The 13,808-nt window shown below is 32.8% G+C and overlaps 1 protein-coding gene across 1 annotated transcript; it reads left to right on the top strand.

Annotated features, from left to right (window-relative positions):
• Positions 1-1,558: 1,558 nt before the first annotated feature.
• LOC149246515 (AP2/ERF and B3 domain-containing transcription factor ARF14-like) lies at positions 1,559-2,056 on the top strand. The gene has a single exon (XM_089441734.1). The coding sequence runs from the start codon at positions 1,559-1,561 to the stop codon at positions 2,054-2,056; it is 498 nt and encodes a 165-aa protein (XP_089297860.1).
• Positions 2,057-13,808: the final 11,752 nt, after the last annotated feature.

The following is a 13,808-nucleotide window of genomic DNA, read 5'->3' as shown; positions in this document are numbered from 1 at the left end:
ATAAAACCCATAAAAATTGTCTATTCAATACTTGACACCAATACACCAATGAGAAAATGGAAATTTTGAATTTAATTACAAACCATTTGTGTTTATGGTATGTAGTAATTAATATATAATGTTAATTTTTAAATTATTTATATGTATTGTACATAGCAATTAATGATAGAGTACACAAAAGTCAATTCTTGCCATCTTTACACAATAAGAGGGGAGACATTTCAACCAATCATAATTGAGATAAATAGAAATAAATTTTATTTAAAAATAATAAATTAAATTTCATAATATTAAACCTTAGATAGATTTTAAATTTTTTAGTCAATGAAAAATTGAATAGCCTTACCTTCATTCTAGTAAAGTTCCTCATCCCAATGGCGCAGTCTAACTATTCGAACTGAATTTTGTGATATAATTGTGGATAAAACAATTTTTTTTTTGGGTAATTTACAAGTTTAATAATTTTAAAATTTAAACATTTAAATTATACCATCAGTGGATGTAATTAAATATTTAAATTTATTCGTTACAATAAAACTAAAATATATAAAATAAAATAAATAAATATAATTATAATTAATAATTCAAAAAATTTAGATTTATTTTAATTTTTTATTTATTAAATATTTAAAAAAATAGAATTTTTTAAGATATATTTTTTATTTTTAAAGTGAAAAAAAAAAAGATTTCTCATTAGATATAATAAATTTGAAATTAAAATAAATCTAAACTAATTTAAATTTACAATTATAACAAACTCTACAATTAAATATAATAAATTTGAAATTAAAATAAATCTAAACTAATTTAAATTTACAATTATAACAAATTATAACAAACTCTACGATCCAATAATAACAATAAAACATATCAAAATACCAAAAATACCTAACTGAAATATATCAAAATACCAAAAATAGCTAATTGAAGACAGTGATGGTCCGTCGAACAACTTCATCTCCTCATTTATTAGGTTTTTACTTTTCTCCATTTCAGTAGTTTATAAAACTAATGCTATTTTAATCTTTTATATATAATTTTTATAAACATTTATAAATATGTTTCTAAACATTAAGCCTTTTATGATAATTTTTTCCACAATATATCATTTTTATAAGCATTTATAAATATATTAAACATTAAGCTTTTTTATAGTAATTTTTTCCATAAATATAATTGTATGAATCTATTTATAAACAATAAGCTTTTCTATGAGCTTTTTTTCCTGAACAGTAGGCTTTTGTCATATAAGGTTTATAATAATTTTTTCCATAAATATAATTGTATGAATCTATTTATAAACAATAAGCTTTTCTATGAGCTTTTTTCCCTGAACAGTAGGCTTTTGTCATATAAGCTTTTTTTTTCCTGGACAGTAAGCTTTTCTCATATAAGCTTTTTTTCCAGAATTAAAGCAAAGTATAAGCTTTTGTGCTTCATTTAACTCAAATTCCAAAGGCATTGGCACATATAACTCCTCGCCCCGACAACAGATTTCATTTATGTGTGTAACTTCACTAATTATCAAAGGCAGTTGATCGATCTGGAGATTGTTTGGATGTCGACAATTAAAGAAAATACGTTGATTCTGTTTGGCGTGCAGATAGTGTCCAATGAATTGTTGTTTGAAAAGAAGTTGTTCAAGAGCGATATAGATAGGAGTTGCAGACTGGCCATCCCCAGGAAAGTTGCCGAGGAACGTATTCTGAAATTCTGCACACCTCAGCAGATGAGAGAAGTGAATGATCAGGGCATGCTCTTCCCTATCTTTGATTTGGAGGAGGGAATAGAATACAAATTTGTGTTCAAACAGTGGTGTAGCAGCAAGACTTATGTGATTTTAAGTGGATGGATCAACTTTGTGAGACGACGAGCACTCCAAATTGGTGATACTGTACAGTTTTGGAGAGATAATGTGAATGGCAAAGTTGTCATCACCTGCATCAAGAACAGCAGTGGTGAGCCAGTACAGCAAGAAGCGGCGATGAATCATATCTCCCATCGCACATCTTCCGGCGACCCTTATCCCGATTGCACATCCTCTATATCTGCTTAAATGGTTACTCGAGCCCACTTCTCCGTTTCCGTTTATATGGATTGACGTTAGCGTTCTCCGTTTCCTTTTATATGGACTTACGTTAGCGTTTATGACTGAAATCATTTATGGTCGAAAAAGTTTTGAGTACGTGGTGAATCAATTTTAAGAGTTTAGAAGTCGAAGTTGGTGATGGACTTGCTTTTCATATTGCTTGTATTGTGTTGTGTTATTGCTTATATCATTTTGGACAGGATTAGAGTTTCAAAACAAATCCAGTAGCGATTTTGACAATTTTTACATTTTTCTAATCAGTTTTCACAGTTTAAAGAAAGAAAAAAATTTAAAGTTTCTTAAAATTTTAAACCTCATGTGTGTTATGGCTTATATCATCTTTGCAACGTTGGAATTTCAATGTGTGTTATGGCTTATATCATCTTTGCAACGTTGGAATTTCAAAACAAATTTACCCAAATTTTGACAATTTTCACATTTCTCTAGTCAATTTTCCGCATTCAAACATTTATTTTTTATGGTTTCTTAAATTTTTAAAATAAACAAATCACCAATTACCCATAATTTACTAGTCAAATTCCATTCCTTATGCTTAGTACTCACATACTCTACTTTCATAGGCGAGGGATCGTTTCATAGGCGAGTTTATGGCCCGGGTTTGAGTGATGGAGCAGCGAGGTAGCATGATTGATCATTTCATAGGCGAGTTTATGGAGCAGGTTTGAGCGATGGAGCAGCGAGGTAGATTTACTGATTCTGCGCGAGATTTGAGCGGTGGGATTTGCGAGTCCGTTGATTGTCACAGTGATGAATTTTTCGTCCGGAAGCGGATTGGGGCATGGTATGGGGCCTTAACTAAAATTAAGGAAGACAAGGCCTTATACCATAAATGGATTTTTAAGACTTATTAGTAATGATCATAATTTCAAATCATAATAAGACATTTTAGCAGTGGTGTTGGCCTCAAAGTGGAATATGAGTATCATTATGAAGTCAAGGTAGGAAAATAGATATGTTAGGTCTTTGATGAAGTTTTAAAGGATTAAGGGTCTTGAGCCATTAACTATGGTTAAGGGATAAATCTAGGCAATTAGACACTAATGGGTTATGATAAAGGTCTTGAACTATAGCACAAGCCCTCTGAAAGGGATCTTTTACACATGGGTGGGAAGGGGATGCTATTAGAAATTGTGAGTTCATAAGGGATTGGTCTTAGGGCCTTGAACATGATTAGGGTGGGGGAAATAAGGTCCTTCATCTCTTAAGTAATTTTATGGGACATGAAATTCTTTTCAAACCACCACAAATGTCTTTGGGAAGTATCTTTGTCCTTGATTGGGATATGAAAACTCGTACGGTGTTTTCCACATGATAGATGGATCTTAAGCATTTGACCATAAATGAAGCTTCTATCCATAGCACCCCCAACCCAATCAAAATTTGTGTACCCATGTAACTTTATTCCACCAACTCCAACATATCTCAATCCAAAATCTATTGTACCTCGCGGGTATTTCAAAACATGCATCATTGTCACCTCATGAACCTTTCTTAGGTCCATAATGAACTAGCTGAGTGTGTTCATAGCAAAACAAATACCTGGACTAGTGTTGACCAGATATATCAAGGACCTAATTAGTTGCATATATAATGTGGGATCCACCAACTCACCCTCATAATCACATAACTTCTTTAAGTTGGTGCTCATAGGTGTAGACATAGACCTTTAATCCTTCATCTAAAATCTCCTCAAGATATTAACTACATACTTTCCATGCCTTAGGAAAATCTCTCATGGTCGTTGCCACACCTCCAATACCAAAAAATAATGGATCGAGCTAATGTCCTTCATTTCAAACTCTGAAGCAAATTTTTCCTTTCACATCCATATGAGCTTTTGTGATCCTGCTAAGAACAGATCATCCACATAGAGGACCAAGGTAAGGGGTTCACCCTCAAAAAGTACATAGTACAAGTTGGAGTCTAGTTCACTCTTGGTGAAGCCCAAAGCAAGAAGATATCCATAAATACTAACATACCATGCATGAGGAGCTTAATTTAGCCCATAAAGGGCCTTCTTCAACCTACATACATGAGACACTCTCCCATGAACCTGAAAGCCTTAAGGCTAATGAAAATACACCTCTTCATCAATCACCCCATTGAGGAAAGCGGTCTTCACATCCATATGATGTATAGGATCTAATCCATATCTGAAGCAATAGATATGGCTACCCTAATAGATGCATATCTAGTGATAGGAGAAAATGTCTCCTCATAGTCTATTCCCTCCTTCTAAGAGAACCTTCTCACCACGAACCTCGCTTTGTACTTCTTGACACTACCATCAGTTACATGCTTAATCTTGAAGATTCATCGAGAAGTAAACATAGACTTTCTCTCCATCCTAGGCACTATGTCCCACACTTAATTCCTCATGATGGAGTTATACTCCTCCACCATGGCATCTCTCGAGACCTACTTATCTGTAGCCTCCTCAAAAGTGAAAGGCTCAGACTCACTGATGTTGTTCGACAAGGCCAAATAACTAAACATTCTTACTAGTGGTCTACTTTACCTGAAAGTGCAGCTAGGTTCCTCCACATGCTCCCATCATCTCTCAAGATATTTTCAAACCACATTAGCCTCCCTCTGGTAGAGCTTGAAGGAACATATTTCTCCTCCTCCATATCTATAGGTTGTGTCCTTGTTGCTAATGTTGTTGGTCCCTACTCAAACTTAGGAACCTCTTGCTCCTAATCCTCTACCCATGTTACCTTTGTACAATGAGGCCTTATAAAGGTCCTACCCTCCTCAAACCTGACATCCCAACTAATGATAACTCTCCTTTATCTTAGAATGTAGACCTTGTAGGCCTTTGAGACCTCATTGTAGCCAAGAAAGATTCCACTCTTGGATGAGGGCTCTAAATTAGTCCTCTTCTTTGTAGGATCGTGGATATAAACCAGACGACCAAATATGCACAAATGGATCACCTCTAGTCTCACTCCTATGAACATCTCTTAAGGAGTCTCGTCCTCCAATACTCTATGAGGGCTCTTATTCTGCAAATAAACAATTGTATTACATGTCTCTTCCCACAAAAACATAGGTAAGTCATTATCGCATATCATTTCCTTCGTTGGTCCCACCATGGTCCTATTCATCCTTTCGACAATCCCATTCTATTGAGGGTTGTAAGAAAATGTGAGTTCTTATTGATCCTTAACTTCATGTAGAAATCCTGAAACTCGTTGGAGGTATACTTACCCCCATTATAAAATCTTCATATGTTAATATTCTTCCTAGTCTATTTCTCCCCAAGAGCTTTGAATTCTTGTAACTGACTAAAGACCTCACTATCGATCTTCAGGAGGTAGATACAAGTCTTATTGGAATAGTCATATATGAATGTCACAAGGTAGCTAGACCCTCTGATTGATTTCACTAACATAGGACCACATATATCTGAATGCACCAAGTCTAATGTCTCCTTAGACCTAGTCTCACTATGAGGAAAAGCTAACTTTGCATTCCTTCTAAGAACACCCCCTTTGCACAATCCCTCTTGATCCACCCTAATCAATGAAAAACCTGTAACCTTCCTCTATAACATAAGAAGAACCCTATAATGTAGTTGTCCCATCCTCATATGCCAAAACTTACTTTGACTGTCATAGTCATGTAAAAGAGCCTTCACCAATTATCCTCTCAACAAATATAGGTTTTTCTCCTTGATCGTAATTACTCACCTCTTGTTGGGGTGAACTCCATTCAGCCTAACAACTACTTCACCTCCCACGAATTAGACCTCTAGCCCTATGTCCTCCATGGCCAAAACTGAAAGCAGCTTATTTTCCAACCCTAGTATAAACATCACTTAATTCACCTCCATGATAATACTCGGGTCCATTTAAAAATCAATGCTACCAATGCCCTCTACTGCATATTTGTTGTTGTCTCCAAGCTCCACATGTAGGTCTCTAAGCTCTTTAGCCATGTTAATGAATATATATTGAGATCTTGTCATGTGATGAGATGCTACATTATCCACAAACCACACCCCTCTCATAACATTGCCAAAAAGTCATGACACCAAGGAAAATTTCTTACTTCTTAGCCAACTCATCCATCTTTGTTATGGTTGTCTTTCCCTTTCCCTTCTTTCTGTTTGGGCAATTTTAGGAAAAGTGATGGAACATACGACTTGCAAATCATTTTACTTTGATCATGTACTTCTCATTTTTACTTTATGAAGATCCTCCTCCACCTTGGTTCTGCTTGGCCTTCCCCGCCCTTCTTCATTTGCACAACAAGAGCAAGTTTCTCATCCCAAACCGCTACTCCTACATTGTCCTCTAGTTTTTGAACTCTCCCAAATTTATTTATAGGTGAAGTCATCCCACAACTAGCTCCAATTAGAAATTTTTTGTCCAACAAGGATCCCCTCTACAAAGGTGGTCCATTGCTTAGTACATCCCTTTAGAGCTACCTTCACTAGATCCAAATCACTCATAGATTCTCCCATAGCTCACTCATCACGAGCCTGTTAGATCCCGGTGAGATATGAGGTTATGGTCTTTGATTTGTTCATTCAGATGTTGCTCAACTTCTCCTACAACACCATTATCCTATTCTCATTTTTACTCTAATAAAGACTGGTTAAATTTTCCCACATCTTATGTGTTGTGTACTTACCTGTTATGTGAGGAATTATATAATCCCTCACACCATCCTTGATAATACCCATCACTTTCACATCCTTCATATTTTCCTTGGCTAATAGGATAGGGTCAGAAGGAACCTGGATCGCTATGTTTTCAAAATCCCACAAACCATTCATTTTCAGAACAATAGTGATCCACTCATTCCATGGACTAAAATTAGTAGCCCCATCCAACATATCTTTATATCTCAAACTCATTGATGCCATTTAACAAATCAACCTTGGTAACAAAACCCTAGTTGCAAAATAAAAATTATTTTCTCGTAAAAAGGAATAACTTGTAGTTCTAAAATCCTTGTGAACTTAGACCTCTATTTATGTAGCTATGAAACCATGTTAACAATACTAGTCTAGACTTGTTTATGCATTAACATTTTTTGTTCCTAGAAAATTATTATATAAAAATTTGAATAATGAAAATAAAAGCATTGGTATTTAACCTTTGAAATAATTTTTTTGCAATGAAAAAATAAAATCAGAGAGATCAATTACATCGCAACAGTAATTATATACAAATAAAAATTCTCCTTCATTAAAATCCTTAGAAAAATTACCCATAGGAAAAATATAAAAAATAAAAAATAAAAAATACACAAAAAGATGCATTGTTGAAACCTGTAACTTACCTCCACTGGAAAACTCAACCCAAGGAATTTAGCCCACAAAAAGATTGACCTCCTGAAGAATTCAACCTTGGAGAAACTCAGCCTCCACCACCACGAAATTGACCCTGTTCTTTCCTCCTCATACAACTCCTGTGCACTGAATAAAATTAGCCCATTGGATAAATCAACCTCTCCACAACTTAGCCTCATTTTTATATTAGCTACTCGACCTCTAAATTTCTTGAACTTAGCCTCCTAGAATTACTTCCAAAATTCTCCTACACTTTTCCTCCCTTTTCTTCAGTCTACTTGAGCCTCTCACTCTAGAGAAAATCACTTCTTCCACTTGTGTGTCTTCACCTCTCCCTTAGGCTTATTTTAGAACTTCATTAAGCCAAATCCCTAACCCTCATCTCCTAAGTGATTGACGTAGATTAAATATCATTTCATTTGAACACAATTCGGATCATATCTAAGTCACTTAAATCATTGTATTATTTATCCTTAGTACTTTGGCTTAATAGTCCACTATAATGAATTGAGTTTAATTATTTTACTTTTCCTAAATTAAACTTAGGAAAGAGGCCATAAACCACTTACTCTAAAAAGCAAGTACCTAAAGATGCAATCAACTATTACCTACATGCTAAGACACCAAGCTCATGTAGAAGGCGTTGTGAAACTACCCAGAACTTCAACATTACGTTACCTACATGCTAAGACACCAAGCTCATGTGGAAAGCGTTGTGAAACAACCAAGAACTTCAACATTACATGCATTTTTAAATGTATATATGTTTAAATAATGTATTAATTCTTTTTATAGTTAACAATTATTATTTTTTAAAATAAAGTTATAATTTTTGTGTTTTTTATAAATTTTGACAATGTGAAATGTTTAAGGTTTGTTTGTTTGTTTGTTTGTTTGTTTGTTTGTTTGTTTTTTTTTGTTATGTCTATAGAAGTTTAAGTTTACCAACCATTTAATTTATATGGTAGTGCTAAATTAATTATTATTTTGTAAGGTGTGGTAAACCTCCATGGTTGAAAATCTTGTTGGATGTTTTTTTAAGTATATATATTAAACTTATATGTTAATTATCTTTATAATTAATAATGATAATAATTTAAATAAAATTATAACTTATTAATTTTTATTTATTTTTAGTTCTTTGAAATGATCATTGTTTACCTATAATTTAATTTATATGGCTATGCTAGTTATTAGATGGATAGTATATGCACGAAATATTTTTAACAATAGTGAGGATGAGTTAATAATAATAATAATAATAATGTGAGCTTAATTAAAACAATAATAAAAAGTAAAAATAATAAATATATTCAACTCTGTAATTTTCTTTTATTAATAAAGTTATCAACATTTTTTATTAATTGTTATTTTTATTTTTACATTTTGTTACTTGTGTAATTTTATTAATATTATTTCTTGAGTTAAGGCTTCATTACAATATCTCGTCTAATGTGTCCAAATATGGAAGATTTTTTCATCCCCCAATCTATTGGGAATTGTCCCACTATGAAACTAGAATTTGTTCTTATTATGGCAATGTTGATTTTCATCTTTACATTAGTCAAAATAGAGAGATACTTTTACTTTTTTGGTTAGATTTCACCACCTCCTTGTAATATCCTATTTTATTTTCCCCTCTAACTCTTTGTTCACCACAATTTCTCCTTAAATTTAGATGAATACTTATTTTAATATTGTCTTTATTTTGCATGTGATCTCTTCCTTTATTCCCCAATGATTTGGCCAATATTGAGCATCCTTATGGTATTTCCAATTAAGCCAAAGGTGGTTGTGGGTAGAGTTTGAAACAATTTCTAGAAGTTAAAAAATCTTTCTGTAGAAATCATATAAGAGAATTTTTTTTTCTTTGGTAGATGGGTTTCGAACCACACATTTGGTTTGCCTTGGCCAAAAAAAAAAATCTCTTATGTGATTTCTAGAGAGATACTTTTACTTTTTTTTGGTTAATTTCACCACCTCCTTATAATATCCTATTTTGTTTTTCAATATCTTATTCTATTTCTATTTTCCCCTCTAACTCTCTGTTCACCACAATTTCTCCTTAAATTTAGATGAATACTTATTTTAATATTGTCTTTATTTTGCATGTGATCTCTTCCTTTATTCACCAATGATTTAACCAATATTGGGCATCCTTATGGTATTTCAAATTAAGCCAAAGGTGGTTGTGGGTAGAGTTTGAAACAATTTCTAGAAATTAAGCAAAGTCTTTCGATATAGATCATATAAGAGAATTTTTTTTTTTAATGTTTTTTCTTTGGAAGATGGGTTTCGAACCACACTTTTGGTTTGCATTGGCCAAAATAAGAAAAGTCTTTTGGTAGAAATCACATAAGAGAATATTTTTTTTGGCCAACGCAAACCAAAAGTGTGGTTCGAAACCCATTTGCCAAAGAAAGAAATAAAAATTCTCTTATTTGATTTCTACTGAAAGGCTTTGCTTAATTCATTATGGATCACAAAAACTTGTTAGATGATCCAAAAATAATTTATTATCATAGGTTATAAAATTGAAATAGAATAATTATTAATTTAAGAAATTAAATTAATAATTATTATTCTAGAATGATTAAGTATTTAATGGAGACAATTAGAAATTAGTATATTGTTGTAACAAGATATGACTCTCCAAATGTATCTTATCTTAGGCTCTACTTTAGGAGATTAGTTAGCTAGTTGGTTTGAATAGCATTTAATGTAAATGGACACTTGTTATTTAATAAGTGATCCATAATTAGAGGTAGTTAGGACATGGAACTTATAAATAGCTCATTGCAAGAGTGTTTGGTTGTTCGGGTGTAAACTCTTGCAAAATCAATTATGTAATTGTTTTTTTTATGATTAATAAAATTACGTGTCTGAGGACACTTCTGCCATTATTGTGGTATCAGAGCTCCAGTAATGTTGCAGTGGATGTGAGGAGGATATTCCAGCTCAACAAAGTCCTGGAAAACTCCATTCAGTTGGCCAGCAAATCATTGGTATGGAAATTGTACAGTTTTGTTTAAAAGGAAAATAAATTTTATCATTGATTTTAGATTTTTTTTAAATCTAAAATTCATTTTTTTTATTATAAATGGGTTTACAGAATTAAGTATAATCAGAAGGGTGAACTTGAAAAGTATAAAGCACGACTTGTCGCAAAGGGTTTTGCGCAGCAGGAAGGCATTGATTATGAAGAAACTTTTGCTCCAACAGCTAAATGGAACACCATCCGATTAACACTTGCATTGGCCGCTCAAAAGGGATGGAAAGTTCATCAAATGGATGTAAAAAGTGTTTTTCTCAACGGGGATTTACAGGAGGAAGTGTATATGACCCAACCACCAGGTTTTGAAGTTGAAGGACAAGAACATAAAGTCTGTAAATTGATCAAGGCTTTATATGGACTAAAACAAGCTCCCCGAGCTTGGTATTCAAAGATGGATGAATACCTTAAGAAAGTTGGTTTTCAACGAAGTGAATCTGATAATACTTTGTATGTGCGACAACAGGGCAAATATCTGGTAATTCTTGTTATGTATGTAGATGATTTGATCATTACTGGCAATCATGATGATCATATTGCACAGGGGAAAAAGGAGTTACATGCAGGTTTTAAGATGACAGATTTGGGATTACTTCACTACTATCTTGGAGTCGAAGTCTTCCAACGTCCACATCATATTGTCATTTCTCAGAGTAAGTATGCAGCAGAGGTTCTTCAGTGTTTTGGCATGCAGGATTGCAAGCCCGTTCTTACCCCCATGGAGCAAAACTTGAAACTTTCAAAATTTGAAGGGGGGGGAAAGGTGGACAGTACAACTTACAGACAGTTGATTGGCAACTTGATTTATTTGACAAATACTCGTCCTGATCTATCTTATGCAGTTAGTATTCTTTCACGTTTTATGCAGGAACCACGAGACAGCCACTGGAATGCAGCCAAAAGAGTTCTTCGATATATCCAAGGAACAAACGATTTTGGTCTTCTTTACACAAAGACTAAAAATTTTGTACTTGGTGGATATTCCGATGCCGACTTTGCTGGGAGTATTGATGATCGAGCATCAACATCAGGTTATTTAATGAATATGGGATCAGCAACAGTATCTTGGAGTTGTAAGAAACAAGCTACAGTGGTCATTTCTTCAGCAGAAGCAGAGTACATTTCAGCATGGGAAGCAGCATGTGAAATTGTTTGGTTGCACAGAATTTTGCAGGACTTAGGCATTTCTCAGGCAAAAGCTACATCATTGTTCATTGACAGCCAGTCAGCCATCAAACTTGCCAAGAACCCAGTTTTTCATTCAAAGACAAAGCATGTGGACACCAAGTATCATCATATCAGATCTCTCATTGCCAAAGATGTCCTCAAGCCAGTTTATTGTCCTTCCGAAGATCAGATCTCCAACATTTTCATGAAACTGCTTGGCAGAATAAAATTTACTAAGTTCAGGGATGAACTTGGTATCTGTTGTAACGTATCTTTGGATCATAGGGGGGAATGTTAGATGATCCAAAAATAATTTATTATCATAGGTTATAAAATTGAAATTAAATCATTATTAATTTAAGAAATTAAATTAATAATTATTATTCAAGAATGATTAAGTATTTAATGGAGACAATTAGAAATTAGTATATTGTTGTAACAAGATATGACTCTCAAAATGTGTCGTATCTTAGGCTCTATTTTAGGAGATTAGTTAGCTAGTTGGTTTGAATAGCATTTAATGTAAATGGACACTTGTTATTTAATAAGTGATCCATAATTAGAAGTAGCTAGGACATGGAGCTTATAAATAGCTCATTGCAAGAGTGTTTGGTTGTTCGGGTATAAACTCTTGCAAAATCAATTATGTAATTGTTTTTTTTTATGATTAATAAAATTATGTGTCTGAGGACACTTCTGCCATTAAAACTTGAATTCGAGAAATGTTTTATTTCCCATGTTATTTGACTAATTTTTATACATGTATGTGCCCTAAATGGGGGGAAGACTCTATTTTATGAAGAGGATAAGATAGGATATATTAAATTTACTTTTGAGATTATAAGTTAACATTATTTTTTTGGTTTACTCTATTTTTCTCCATGGCTTTCTAGAGACACTATATCCCCAAACTTCACATTCACATTAGTAATAGGAATAATTAGAGTTGCAAAGAGGAGTTTTTTCTTATTCCATATCCAATGGTCTACAAATTTGATTGTTTTCCAACCCATAATAAGCTTTTTACCTTCCATTTATCCTCTTCTCAATGCTATAGTTCTTGTAAACCTAGATGCACATCAATTCCAAGATATTAGTATGAAGCCACTTCCTCCAAGATATTGCTGGCATATATGAAAGTATCACAAGTGATCTTATTGGATTTAAATATTATAAACTTTGTTTTGTGAGTGTTAACTATCATACTCTTATTAGAGCAGAAGTCCTCACGGATTCTTAGTTTCTTAGGAAGATCATAAGGACACCTCACCATAAGAACACTATCATCATTGTAAAGAAGAAGATTCATGGTTATACCATTCCAAATTGGGTTGAGAAAACATGTTTCTTCCAAACAATCTTCTAACTTGTTAATACATATGCCAAAACTCGTTAGGGACAAGAGACACCCTTCCTTAATCACTCTATTGCCATTAATTTATCTCTACTAATCTTCATTGTTTTTAAACTTGACAATAACTTTCTAATGTAACCTTGCCATAGTACTCCTCAACTCCAATGAAACTTTTAACTAGTCCAAAAATTTGTCCAAACCACTCCATCAAAACCTTTTTAAAATTAATAAAACAATCTAAATCACTCTATCAAAAAAAATATTAGTTTTTATTATTAATCACTCCTAACAATTAAACTAATTAAATTGTTACTCATAAATCTATCTTAGCCATTATTTTTAAAATATTTAAATATAAAAAATCAACATTAAACTTTTCATTATTTAAATAGTATTATAACTTTAACAAATTTTATTAATTAAAAAAAAAAAATATCTATATATATATATATATATAATTTTCCTAACGTAGGCCTTTTGTAAAATAAAATTCTTCCTTCAAGAAAGGGAAAGGACATATAAAGCGGACTTGTCATCACTATATCTTAAAGTCCATATTTTTTTATCACATATATAATGCTTGCGAGTCATCCATCAGTAAATGTTTAATATTGAGGCGCAATAGTCACGCACCTCACTATGTCATACCTAAAATAAACAGTGGTGCTTTATCATTTAATTTGGAAGCAATTAAACTAATATAAACTAATAATTGCATCAGATGTTGCAAAGGAAACGCCTTAAGACATAAATTCGAAAAGAATAGTGACATATAAAAGATCACTAAATATAAAATTAGTAAACAAAATGTCATTCGAAACTA

This window comes from Pinus tabuliformis, chromosome 7 (genome assembly GCF_031772625.1).
Source record: "Pinus tabuliformis cultivar Carrire ecotype Pingquan chromosome 7, CPIR1, whole genome shotgun sequence".
In the NCBI taxonomy this organism is placed as follows: Eukaryota; Viridiplantae; Streptophyta; class Pinopsida; order Pinales; family Pinaceae; genus Pinus; species Pinus tabuliformis.
The sequence above is the reverse complement of the archived record's forward strand: the minus strand, read 5'-3'. Positions and strand labels throughout refer to the sequence as shown.